General features: G+C 36.2%; 1 protein-coding gene across 1 annotated transcript in view; it reads left to right on the top strand.

The window, feature by feature from the left end:
• The window catches only part of INPP4B (inositol polyphosphate-4-phosphatase type II B), a 309,603-nt gene that overhangs the window by 245,856 nt on the left and 49,287 nt on the right, over nt 1–14,460 (top strand). Inside the window, exons 18-21 of the mRNA XM_058837251.1 lie at nt 708–849; nt 12,196–12,368; nt 13,186–13,309; nt 14,241–14,358. Of these exons, the coding sequence (XP_058693234.1) occupies nt 708–849; nt 12,196–12,368; nt 13,186–13,309; nt 14,241–14,358 (557 nt within the window). The remainder of the gene's footprint in view (nt 1–707; nt 850–12,195; nt 12,369–13,185; nt 13,310–14,240; nt 14,359–14,460) is intronic.

Genomic DNA, 14,460 nt, shown 5'->3' with positions numbered 1-14,460 from the left:
TCTTCCCTATCTCTGTTCCATAACATCTCTTTTTTGTGCTCCACATTATTTCTTTTGTTCTCTGCTTATACAGAATTTCTTCTACCACTCTATTACTTCTGTAATTCTCTTATTTATTATAAATTCAGTTAAGTGTGATGGTTGCAACTTATGTGAGAGGTGAGAAGTGAAACTGAAATTGTGTTACCTAATAAATATGCCATGACAGCAAGTTTCTCATTCTAGACCTTGAATTTAATATTGGCTTCAGCAGAGTAACTAATGTGATAAAATACAGGATATGTTAAATTATCAAAAAGAGGTTATAAAGTACTATGACAAAACTGGCAGTCCCACACAAGGTTTGATTTGGCAAGGCTTTGAGTATGTCTATGCTCTTAAGGTATCATTTAAATAGACAAACTGCTCAGTTCCTTGCTGTTAGACCTGAAACTTTGCATTTTCATGTCAAGTTTGAAGCACATGTTCTCCAGTGTCTAAAACCATAAGAGTTTGGATTCATTTACACTGCAAGAAAAATCTCCATGAAAAAGGCTCAGGTTGGTAATAGGCTGAAGGATGAGAGAAACAGTCCTATTCTGACATCTAATATTTCTAGTAATTTGCATATGTCTGTCTCGATTTTAAGGGGTTAATAAGTTACTATTCTCTCTCTCTCTTTTTTTGTCCTCTTCAGTAACACACAGTGATAATTCTGCTCTTTTCAGGACAGGGTGTGGGCCAATGTCGCAAAGAGTTTGAACTGCCTTATTGCCATGGTGGACAGACTGCTTGAAAAAGACATTAGCAACATTAAAGAGGATGAAAATGAGTCTTCAGCAGCAGATTGCAAGGTGTTGCATACAGGTGGTAAGCAACCCCCCAAATTTTGTTTTTTTAATCATTGACAAGAGTAAGTAAAAATTTAAACAGCTACAGAAAAGTCATCTAGAGAAGACTTCATATCTTTGATATGTGTCTTTGATGAGAGTGCTAATAGCAAGGTTTTGCACACTTGTAGAGAGGTTATTTATCAAAGTACAGCTTAATTGTGTGCTCAGACTGCGTGCCATGCTGAGTTGTTTGTACTAGAGTGTAAACCTTTTGAAACCACAATGTTTTCTTTTTGAAGGATGATGTAATTTAATTTACTTTAGATTATACTTGCATGTAGTATTTTGAGGAAAAAAAAATTGGACTGCGTCTTACTCCATAAAACACTTGTAAGGAAAGGTGAACATTCTGTATCAGTGTCATTCTTCTGCAAAGCCTTCCATTTTTCTGAGATAATGTACTGATTTTTAATTTCTGATTTGATAAAATTCGTGTTTACCTGGATATACCTGTCAGCCTGTGTCAAAAGGCCAAGTGGAGTAATTCCATGGGATGATGTAAAGAAAATTTTGTCCATGGTGGGTCCTTGTCACCAAATCTTCTGATCTTCTCCTATGGCTTATTGAAGTTTGCATTCTTGATGCTTAGATTAGATCCGCTTAATAAGTCTTGTAAGACTTTCTAGACTGGAAGTGTGTTGCAAGAAATGAAACAGATCCTTAGTGATAGTGGTGGTAGTCATAATGCAAGGAAATCAGAGCCAACCTTTGTGCCACTCTTCAACTAAATAAAACAACTCCTCACAAAAAACAACAAACCAACACAACTACTGTATTTTATGGAGCTTTGTATAGTTTGGACTTCTGTTTTTTTCATTGTGCATTTTATCCTGTATCTTCATGTTCTCCACAGAATTTCATGACATCATTTTATATTAAGAGTTTTAAAGTTATAAGTACTCACTTGTAATTTCTTTCTTACATAATAAGAATTAAAATTTCTTTTTTAGCTGTATGTTATTTGTGTAGTACTGGTGAGTTCTGTTAGATTCTGGTTGTACTATTGATTTTTAATGCAGCTGTAACATCTGCATTTTTACCAGTAGAGAGGTTTGTACTGGAGTCCTGGAATCCTTGTTTTCAGTGCCAGATTGTCACCCTGAGAATTAAACCTCCTGGTCTTTTTTTCATAGTTTCTAGCCACTTTCCCAGGAAAATAACTATAAACATAGATGTTTATACATTCCATTAAAGAAATGTCTTTTGATGGATGTCTCTCACGGCCAGTGTGATTGGGAAGGTGGTAACCTGGCTATCCAATCCCTGGTCATGGTCAAAAATCTATAAATACTGGAGTCATGGAATAAATCACTGTCTTTTCCCTATCCTACATTGAGCTGTGTCCGTGTGAATCATTTCATGTCCTACAGTGATGCCAGATCTCTGTGTTGGACTTGATTTTGTATGAATAGTCCAGATAGCAGCTTATTCCTTATCTATTTGGTTCTCTACCAGGCATGTAGTGTTAGAGAGGTAGATGATACCATCTCTGTTCTCTAGTGAAGGCTTGCAGGTGAAAAATATCAACACAGTTTTCTACACCTTTCCTGCGCTCTCAGAGAAGGTACAAATGTTTAACAGCCACGTAGGTATCATTTTGAATTTGGAAGAATCTTCAGATGCTGAGCCCAAGCATATTCATTGTGATTAAAAGAGAAAATTGAATATTGTTTTTGTTCCTAACTCCCTTCTCTTCCCTGTGGTCCTAACAAGCTTTCCTGCTATTGTTACAAGTCCAGTATGTCTTGTAGAAATGTTTTGCAAGTAAAGTGGTAGTAGTAGTATACTTTCACCCAAACTTTCCTCCAGGTGACTGCAGTGCATTTGTGTGTGTATGCATAGACATAAATGTCATGAGTTTTGTCTGTATTTCATAGTTATGGAACAAAAGTTAAGATTTCTATCCCTCCTTCCTATATCTGAAAGAAAAGGTGTGATTTACGATAATTATTTTGGAATTCTTTCTGACATGCCTAGTTCATGCCAAAATGAACTTTTACATAATTTCCTTCACTCTCTTCAACCCCCAAACATAACCTCTGCTATATGCGACGGTATGGATTTATCAGTCCATTTCAGTCTTTACTCTTTACTTCCAGTGTGCTCACAGCTTTGATTCAGGCTCACACCCTAGGCAGGCACAAATGCAGGCAAATGGAATATTGGTTAGATCTTTAGGTCACAAGCCAAAAAAAAAAAAAAAAGAAAGGTTTCATAATTTTAAGTACTGTGATATGCAGCCATCACGTAGAATGAAAGGTAGCTCTTGCTAAGCAATAATAATGTAATGGTTAGAAAATTATAGATGAGTTTCATCCAGCTGATAAATTATTTTCTGGGGCTGGTGGGCCAAGGACACAAAAAAATATCCAACTGATATGGTGCTGGAATAAATTTTTCCTTTTTCCTTCATTTCAGAGCCATCCCTATTTCTCTTGAATCAATACAGGTGTCCTTCAGTGAGGGTAGTCAGTGCTTTTGTTGAGCTGTCCTGAAAGTTCTGTAACACTCCCTCACATGAGAACTGCAGAGATTGTGGGGCAGGCTGCTGACTTTTTCAGTAAGACATAAATTTTGGAATGCCTTGGACAGTTTCTAGGACTTTCAAGGTCATATAGAAATGGAAATGTTTTAAAATTGCTTTTTTTATAAGACTAACTTTAAAGATGGAGCTTTCTGAAGACCTATCCAGGTATGTGCCAAAGTTGGTTCCCTAAAGATTTTCAAAGCTTTGGGGCCAGAATTTTGCATGCTTGACTTCTCTATGAGAGCGTGAGTTTAGATGTTTGTTTTTCTCTGCATCTCCCTCTCTGAAATGTAACATGAAACCCTAAGGGTGCACTGTGAAACATCTACACAAAGGCTGAGATTCCAAGTTTACAGTTATAAATTTTGCCTTAATTCTGCTTCATTTTACACTCGAAGCCTGATTGTGAGTTCACTGCATTTTCCTAGAAACAAAATCACACTGTGTGTACACCTATAGACACATTTCTAAAATCACAGACTTTTGTGCTACTTACAATTCACAAACATGACATAAAAGAGAAGCATTCCACATCTTGCTATTATAGATTATACATAATCTGAGCATATTTGAGCATAATGTATTTCACTGATGGTGTGAATGTATGGGGACAGATTCATCTTTGAGTCCAAAACTGCTTTAGTGCTGCAGTTAATCCTCAGAGAAATTGGGCTGCTTTTGTAAGAAAAAGGAAAACAGAGTTTTGAACAAAATATTGATAAATATGCCTTAAAGCATGGGATGAAATTTTTGCTTATTTAGTGAACCTGACTGGGTTATTTTGGTAGCATATAGCAATGAAAAACCTTTCAAAGAATGCACACATGTTCCTTTTGGATGATAGAAAATACTATGACAATAATTTGATGCAATAGCATCTTCATATAAATATAGATATTGTTTTAATATATATTCAGAGTTTTCTTAAGTAAGTTTATATTTGCAGTCTCAGTGGTGACATTGTGTGATCTTATTATTTTTTTTCCAAACAAGTTTATATTTATTGTTTAGAATCTTTGTAATTGGAAATATTGGAGCACTTTCTTTTCCTGTACTCTGTCTTTCAATGTGAATTACACTTTCCTTAGCCTTGACTTTTCATGTAGTCTGACCTTTGAGTGTATTCTAAAGACTGAATTTGAGTTACAGTTACCAAGGTAACATGCTATGGTTTCATCAGTTGCAGGATTATGAATCCTCTACATGATAAATCAGGAGGAGTAGAAGGATTTTTAAAGAGAGCGGGTTTTTTTGTTGTTCTTTTAACTCTAGTCTGGTCTGCCTTGGAGAAATATGTAACAACATTAAATTCTTTTTATTTTTGCCTTTTCATTTTCCATGAGAATTGGAATGTGAAAACCTGTCCTGCAGCATTAGATGTGCCAGTGAAACAGCAGTTTGCTCTTGTGCTTACACAGCCCCTGACAGATCTCTGTTTGGCCGCTGAAAGCGGCTGTTGTTCCATCTGGTTCTTGTACCATCCCATCAGAGCTCCCACCCAGCTATTCCTCTGCTGGCTCTAGGTGAGAACTCCCTAATTTGATACATACAGGTTCCACCACATTATCTCAAACAATTTGAGTTGCCAGTGTGATTGCACCTGGATTTTTCCTTTAAATGAATTATGGAATCATAAGCTCTGTGAACTGGCGAGTAATAAGCTTCGGCATAGATAGCAAACAGAACCTGAGGAACATTGCCACATTTCCTAGCTGAAATTAGAGGAAACCTTATATATATTTATATATATATATATGAGATAGATATATATATATATCTCATATATATATATATAGCATATATATAAAAAATAGATAGCATATATGTATGTGTATATATATATATATATATATATCTCATATATAACCTACATATGCTGCAAACATATGGGGGTTATTTTTTCTTGTATTATCTGATACCTGTTGGGGACTATATAAGTCTAGATTCAAAATTTTTGACTTTCAGTGTCCTGAGGATGGGCAATGCATACTTACAGTGCATCCCTTCCAATGCAATGCTCATAGAAATGGGAAATAAAGCCATGTTCTAGTTTTATTTGCAGCTTCAGAAAATCTTTTATTATAAAATAGTGCTTAGTCAGGAAGATGAAAAATTTTCCTGTAGTCTGTGTCTGCTTAAGTAGCAGACATAATTTATTTAGAGCAATCATATGTGAAAAGGTTTTTCTTCCTCTTCCTCACATTTTTCTTTCCTTGTCTCTTAAGCTTGTCTTTGCATCAATTTTACTTATGCTTTTTTGGTTTTCCCCTTTGCCCTCTGACTTCTGTGTCATCCTTTTCCTTTTTGGTTGGATTCTTACCTGGGCTGAATGTAGCCCAGCAATACAAGACAACCTCTTTAGCAGTACTTTCTCTAAATACTTTGGCTGTAAACAAAAGCTGAAAAATGTGTAAGGAAAAGAAAGACTATTTAACTGAATCAACAAATTAAAACAAGATATCAGAATATTTAGCTTCACAGCATTCACAGAGAAAGATTCATCCATTACTCCTATGTTTAAAGTGTATTAGATTTCCTTAGCTTTGTCTTTTATTACCTTTGTCTTCTCTTTCTGTTTTCACCATGACTAAACGTGCTGAGATACTTGTATCTGTATGATTAGATGGCTTAAGGTTTAACTATTAATCCATGTGACAGTGTAGAAAATCTTGGATGATTGCAATGGAATAATAAACCCCAGTAATTCAAAATCACCTTTCTGGATACCCAAACTGTGCAAAGTAAACCACTACTTTAAAGTGCAGGAATACCAGGAAAACTTACTCAGGTTTTTGTTTTTCCTGTGAGAACTTCTGCAGCATTCTAAGTACAAAGCCTCCCCCTTTCTCCGAGAGCTTAGCCCTCAGCTGGAGTTAAACTCATCTTCAAGAGCTGAGTGGCAAAATAAAGAAATAAGGTGCTGACCTTTTTATGGTGCAGAGTTGAATATGTGAACTCTTCTAAGTCAGTCTTTTTAAACCTGCCTTTAAAAAAATATAAATTTAAAGGCTGTTCCTGTCCTAGGTGAAAAAAATCAAATTCTGGGTGAATTATTTCATACTGTTTTTAGGGATTTACTGCTGCTCTGTGTTGGTTGGTTGGTTTGATTTGCCTGCTTTTTCCCTTAGAACAGTTTGTCTAATGTTCAATTTGTGATATCAAGACAACACATTTATGTTGTTTTACCTCTATTATTTCAATTCTGTCATGGATTATTTTTATGATCAGGTAGTGATTGATTAATTCAAGTGAAAGCTTACCTCTTGGGTATCTGCTGTTACATTTGTATGTCACATTTATATTTATATATGTTGCATTTATATTTATATGTCTGTAGTGCCCTCCTTTGCTTTAAGAGTATGATATTATAGGTTCTTCTGCTTTTTATTTAAGGTTCAGTTTTTAACTTCATACATTTAAGTTTTGCAATGACTTAAAGCCATTCATGAATTTTAGGGGGCACAAACAACAGTGACAAAATTGGCTTTTTTATCAGTTGCTATGGCAAAAGGGGATAGGAGTGCTATCCTGAAGCATCAGTGCTTTTCCTGTTTGGTTACCAGCAAATATTTTGGTTATTTTAATAAGCATTTCAGTGGGCCTGACTTTGAAAAGAGCAGGAGCTTGCTTTTCTGCCAAACTTTATCAAATTTAGCATGTGGTTTGACATACTGCAAAGTTGATATGTGAATGCAGAATTGCCTGTGCAGGCCTGTTGATTATGGGAACATGGGACTGAAGGGCATTTTCCTGTAACCAAAGGGCAAATCCTATCACAGATTGAACTGCCACTGCTTTCTTGGCAATGGATATGGAATATTTTCTCAGTGCTTTGTTGAACATGCTCTTTTGTTTTAGTCTCATTCTAACTGCATAGTAATGCAGTTCATGATCTCTTTCATTTCATCCTTCCATTCTTTATTTTAATATGTTTAGTTTTTATGCCTTGTTTTAGTTTCCGCTGGTTGACTAGCATAATTTTTCTACTGAGCTTCTTTGCTTCATCAGGAGGCTCTGACAGTTCTTCTTGATGCAAAGTGTTCCAAACTGACAGGCTGCCCATGTCATTTTAGCAACCTGACAGTCATCCTGGAGTCTCCTTGTGGCTTCTGCTCTTGCTCCTAATGTTTTTTTTCAGATGTTTACTCATTCAGCTAATTCTTCATCCTTTTTCAAAGAATTTTCCACTGTGTTGTGGATACAAATCTTGCAATTTTAATTTAAAAGAAACTTGAGATCTGGAAGATATTATATTCTAAAATGTATACAAAGTGGTTCTATAGAGTCACGCTAAGAGAACTCCTTTAGACATGTCAGCTCCCTTTAGAAATAGTATCTATTTATGAATTGCATTATTGTTATATATTTATGCCTTGCATACAAGACATTATTTTTTCCCCAAATCTACTGAATTTACTTGTAAGCTTCAAAATACAATTTTTATTTGTTTGTTTGTTTCACAAACTTCAGTTTCACAGTGCTTCTTAGTTTCAAGGAACAACTTACAAGCTGCAGGACTTACATCTAAGTAGGTGTTACTGCGGGATTTTTGGACCATTGTGCACTGTTAATCAATGATTCTCATTCATATTCCTGCTGGAGTATTTGCATCAGGACATCCTGCATAACAAGTGACATAGTGCAATTTTAACAGAGCAAAAATTAAGCTTTTTTTTTTTTTTTTTCTTGAGTTGGCCTTTCTAAGATCTCAGTCTCTGATACACCTCTTATTTTGATTTTGACTAAAGCATAAGCATGAGAATATACTTGTCCATTCATGAACATTCTTTTTTTCCAAGAAACTATGCAGTCCCTCTCAGATTTGCCAACTAGCTCCACCTTCTGGGGACTGGACATGCTTATTAACTGTGGTTGAGAAGTTTCAGTATGAGTAAGGAGTAGTAGATTTTTGGAAAAATTAATCACAAATTACAAAAGTAATTAAGTTTTGGAAAACTTAATCACACAAAGGTTGTCTTCTTTACTAGTGACCTGTGCTAATCTATATTCTATAATAATTTATATTCTCTCAGTTGCTAGGATAAGGTTTTCTACAAACTTACAATTTTTATTGTTTACAAAAAAGCCAAATAAATATGTAAGTAAGGCTCTGCATCCTTTGGGACATTAAGTACTCAGTAGGATTTATTTTTAGTAAATTTAGTATGAATGTTCTTTAATAAAAAAATGGCCTCGAGAATTTCAAATCTTTGAATTCTTTTTTAATGCAACTATTACAGACAAAAATTGCTTGTGTTAGTAAATTAATAAGTTAGTATTCGAAAGATGTAACCTCCCCTCAAAAAATGTTGTGAGAAAATTATCTTGAAGCTTCCACAAGGTATGTGCAAATTTGGAAAATCACAATAGAAGGTGGTTATCAGTTGTTTACTGCCAACCTGGAACGCTGTATGGAGGAGAATCCACTTATATTTGTTCTGAGTCTGGTATATTCCCGTATTTTTATTGCTGATTTGCCTTATGAAATATGGATGATGCTTATAAAATTTGCAGATGCTTAAACCTGGGAGAGGTTTTAAGCATTGTGGGAGCAGGATTAGAATGGATCCTGGTGAATTGGGCACTGATATATTAGGGTGCAGTTCAGCAGGAGAAATACGAAGTTATGTTCCTGAAAAAACAGACATCCACAGGGCAGATGGACTGGTTACGTGGCAGCTCAGTAAAAACAGATCTAAATATTATGTGATTTGTGGCCAGTATGTGACCCCGCTATTCATAAAGTTAATGAATGGTTTGGGTTGGAAGGGACCTTAAATTGCATCTTATTCCAACCCATCTGCAGCAGTTGGGCAGGGGCACCTTCCACTAGACCTGGTTGCTCAATTGTCGCTCTATTAGGAATGGCGAAAAGAATGACACAGACTCTCTCAGGAGTCAATCAGGAGAATTTCTCTTAGTTTATTACTTCAGGTCTTTTTTATAGACCGATACGTGGAAAGTACAGAAAAGAAACTCTTATTGGTTAGTAAACTAACACATCACCATCATTGGTCAGTGGGGCACACCACCCCTCGACCTTCTCTTGCCAGAAAACAAGGAACAGACAAACAGCACCTGCAAGGCTGCAAGGCAAGACTGAGAAAGCTATGTGGCCTGCAGTTTCACATGCTCTCTGTTTCAGAGTTAGCATCCACACTCAATGCCCCGTTCAGCCTGGCCTTGACAACTTCCAGGGATGGGGCATCCACGGCTGCTACGGGCAACCTGTGCCAGTCCCTCATCACCCTCACTGTGAAGAATTTTGTCCTAATATCCAATCTAAACTTACTCCCTTTCAATTTTAATCTGTTCCCCCTTCTCCTGTCTGTACGTGCTCTTCTTTTATGAAAAAGGCTGTCAGAAATGCTCTTTAGCTGTATCCACACAATCTGAAATTGTAATAGCACGTTCAAGAAGTGTGTTTATTCTAGAAATTCTGCCTTTTCTATTCAAATGGGAGTATTTGCCACATCCTTGGCTGTGTCTGTATCTGTATCCAGCTCTCCCTTCCCACAGAAGAGGAACAGATGCCTGTTTGCTGTACCTTCAAGTCTACTTTAAAATGACCAAGTATAATCTTTTTCATTATTAGCTCAAGTAAGAAGCAGCCAACAAACTCTATTCTTACCACATACAGCCCTGCTTATTGGTTCAGTGTGCATTATATCTTTTATGCTTATTTTGCTGCTGTTGCTTTTATTGGCATGTGTTTATTGATTAAATTAATAAATGATTGTACTTTAACTTGAAAAGAGAGTTTAGATTGCCTGGTTTGTCTACACTGACTTCCAGTACATCACTCCTTTTTGTTTACCTTATTTCTAAACTCGTCTGTTTTTTGCAGCAGCCTCTGGTTGTGCTTTGCTTTTATTCCCTAGAATATACACCCCAGTTAGTCCTTGTTATATTCTTCCCACGAAGAGGGGAAATCAAGTTTTTTCATCAGCTTAAGAAGATTAAACTCTAAATCTTGGTAGCTCTGCTATGCAAGCTCTCAATTTTTCCAGCAGTCTCTTTAAAACATGTACACCAGACCTTGGCATGCAGTGTGTCATCGCTCTGTTAGTCAATGACGTGTATAAATCACCTCTTTTTGCTGGAGCTTTTACCTGGGGGTGGCTTATGATCTGCTGCTTTGTCAGGATGACACTTTGGAACTGCTGTTTTCCAGGGAATGCTTTCTCGGTCTGTATTATTCATGGTTAAAAGGTATGACTGTGTTAAAAAATGTCTGACCGCAAAGACAATAAAGGATGTTCTTCAGGTTGTTCTCTGTGCCAGCTCTGTCCTTTTCCCCCTTTTCTGCTCCTTGCTTTCTGTAATTTCTCCCAGCTTTCAAAGTTCTCTCCAGTCTTCTTGAATACAGTTTTATTCATTTATGTGCTTTTCTGGAGCTCAACCAAATTGACTGGCAACAGGCAGCTGTGTCTTCCTGCCTAAAGAGCTTCCTCAGTACTAAAGAGTTTACACTGGCCTAACTCAGAATGCCATCTGACACAACATACTGCTGTCTTGGACCTAATTACAACAGATTTTAATTATCATTGATTCTTAATTATGCTAAGAAAATATGAGCCAGTTATGGACTGTATTAAGTCAGTTGCATTCCCAGTTTTTATACAGATTCTTCTACATAGTTGATTTCTCTCATTTTATACTGTACAATGAAACTGAGATATAGATTCTGAAAGAGGGGGATTTATTTGTTTTTATTATTTGCTCAACTTAGGGGGTAGGCAAAGCCATATGCAACTACAATGAAGTGTAGTTGCATTTACAATTTTATTTTAATAAATTTTATGTATTTATTTTTAAATATAATTATTATAATTTATATAATAGGTATAATTTATATAATGATATATAATTTATATTTTAATATATTATTTATAATTTATTTCTTAATAAATAAATACATTTTGCATTTTACAATTTTGATTTTTATTAAATCCTGTAAAATTCAGGAACAGCTGTGATTTTTAGGCAAGTTTGTGTAAGGTATTCTGATTTTCCTCCATTCCTAGTTATCATCGTTTAATTTGTAATGTATTAAGGAATCACATTTTTCAAGCATTTCTCTAGGGTTTTTTTTTTCTGATATTCCTCACATGTAGTTTAACAGAGCAAAACATGTTTCAAAATAGTTCTACATCTCTATGACAGAAATTGCTAAAAATTAGTTCAATGTCCCTAAATACTTAAGGAGAAAAATATAGAGAGAAGCTAAAAAAAAAGGAACATGATCTGAAGCTTATTATATTTCCAGCTTGTACATTAAGCGGGTGATACCCTTGCAGATACCTATTTGTTATTATGGTTTGCCCTCCAGCACCCATTTCTTCTGAAATAAATGGTTATTCTCCCTGGTTTTGCATTTTTGATGCTACTTCATTTCTTGCATAGCCAGTTGTAAGTCCTGGAAAGAACAAGAGATCATCTCCACTGTATTTATCTTTATGTGCTAAATGAGGTTTTATGTGTTTCCATGTCTACTCTGTTTATGACACAAGTTTTACAGAGATGCTGGGACTATTAAAAAAAGCCATTGTTTCACAGTGATGTTGGATTCAGACCAGGGATTTAACCCCAGTCCCAGTGGTAAGATGGTGTTCTACTTCATTATAAGCATGTTCTCCAGTGGCATTTCTGGTCCCACAATGGTCTGGAGAGTGCTGCAGGGTTGCTTTAAAGGGAAGGGTGATCTGTACAGCCACTGCAGCTGTCCTTCCTCAGGGAAAAGGGTTTTTCACTGCAAGTTTTCCACTTTGGAACAGATGACCTGTTTTGTTCTAGGTGACTGGTATGAACAGCTATACCCGCTGGTGATTACACTGAAGGACTGCATGGGAGAGGTGGTGACCAGGGCCAAGCAATCCATGGCATTTGTCCTGCTCCAGGAACTTGCCTGTGGTTTGCCCCAGTGCTTGATGCTGACCCTAAGAAGAGACATCGTCTTTAGCCAAGCAGTAGGTTGTCTTGTGTCACTTTCCTCCTTCTGTTGATGTAATTCCAAGCATACTGTTCATGTCAGTATTTGTGGGGATTTTTGTTGTCTTTTTTTCCAATTTGACACAACTTTTTCATTTATTTTCCATGATATTCACCTAAATATTTTATAATGTGATAGGAAACTAAGTAGTAAATAGAAATCCATAGTACTTGAGTACTGAGTCAGAGAAGATGGTCTGCAACGGACTGGAAAAGTTGCCTAATCTCACCTTTGCACAAAGAAAGATCCAGAAATCTGTTTTTAGACTTCCTAGATTATATAATTCTCAAGTCTAGCTTTGAATATGTCTTGCTGATATTCAGAATCACAGAATAGGTGGGATTAAGTGACCTCTGGAAATCATCCAGCCCAACCCCGCTGCCAAGGGAGGGTGACCTGGAGCAGGTGACACAGGAACACACCCAGGTGGGGTTGGAATGTATCCAGAGAGGGAGGCTCCAAAACGTCCTTGGTCAGCCTGTTCCAGGGCTCTGACACCCTCAGTGTAAAGTTCTTGCTCACATTGAGGTGGAATGTCTTGTTTTAGTTCATGGCCTTTGCTCCTATTATTATGAATTAATATTATTATGAGCAATTATAATACGAGGAATTATTATTGCTCATATTATTATGAAATCATGTATATAGTCACTAAACAGAAATACCTATGTTTCTTTCTCATATATGTAGGTGTTACCTCTATACATTGTGTATAATGATAGCAAGCCTCATTTTAACTATTTGTCTTGTAACAGTACATCTCTTAATTGCATATGTTTTAATTATCTTTACAGCTTGCTGGATTGGTCTGTGGATTTGTAATCAAATTGCACACAGGTTTGCATGATCAAGGATTTTTACAACAGCTTCATACTGTTGGATTACTTGTGCAATATGAAGGACTCCTTAGTACATATAGTAAGTATTGTTCTTTGACAAAGTTCCTTCTGTATTCAGCCCAGAAGTTTACCCAGAAGTTCTTATTTTAACCTCTGCTCTGTTTCCAGTCATTTTGCTTGTTGAATCAAATACTGTCCTTACCAGACAGTAGACTTGCACATTAATAGCACAGCTGAAGTCATTGATACTATGTTGTCAATTCTGCAACAAAGATTATTGATCTGTTTCATTCTGAGTTCCTCAGAGAACACGACCTGCTAATTGTTCCATGCAGACCTGACCCAAAATAGCAGGTTTCTAAAGCGAATTCAAACAACAGATTTAAACAGTTATTGCCTCTATCAGACTTGGCTCTGGTCACCAGTGCTGATAATGTGAAGATAGCCTGAAAACTGTTTAATTCATAGTTTGTTATCAATGACATTATTTGATAGGTATCAAAAAAGAAATTTGGAGGGAGAAATTGCCTTATGTTTCAAACTTTGAACTAGATCTAATGGAATCATTCCCCAAATAAGAGATTTTGATCAAAGTAGAGGAATTTAGCATTTCTGCAGCTTTTTAATGCAGTTGCTCACTTTGAGATCTCTGTCTTCTAAGTTTTGCATGATGCTCATTGTTATCTCAAAACCTTTGTCCTCCATCAGCAGGACAGCCTTTTAAACACTTTCAGAATAGACAAAAATGGCCTTTCTGAGTTATTCTATGCCTATATAGAGCAGGCTAATTTTCAGAGTTGCTTAATCCTCATAGTTACTGTTTAGGCCACAGAATTGTCAGCAGTTCTAGAAGTCAGTCTGGTTTTATGTAGGTTACTCTAATGTGGATTTAGAACTGTGATTTTTAGATGCACAGACTGGAAAATATAATCCTCATATTGCTTTACTCTAACCTATACAGTGCCTGATTTGCCAACTCTGTTAGTAATCTCTTTAATCTTTTCATGTAGGTGAAGAAGCAGGGATGCTAGAAGACATGGCTGTGGGCATTTCAGATTTGCAGAAAGTAATGTTTAAAGTAATTGAAGCCAAATCAGAAGATTTTTTGCCTATTATAACTGGAAGGCGGTAAGAATTTTTTTCCCGGAGCCCAGGAAACAAAACTACAGTTTTAATCTGTAGCTCATGAAACCCAGCCAATGTTTTTTTTGTTGCTGGATTCTATTTTAT

Source organism: Poecile atricapillus, chromosome 4 (genome assembly GCF_030490865.1).
Source record: "Poecile atricapillus isolate bPoeAtr1 chromosome 4, bPoeAtr1.hap1, whole genome shotgun sequence".
In the NCBI taxonomy this organism is placed as follows: Eukaryota; Metazoa; Chordata; class Aves; order Passeriformes; family Paridae; genus Poecile; species Poecile atricapillus.
This window is presented reverse-complemented; position numbering and strand designations above follow the sequence as displayed.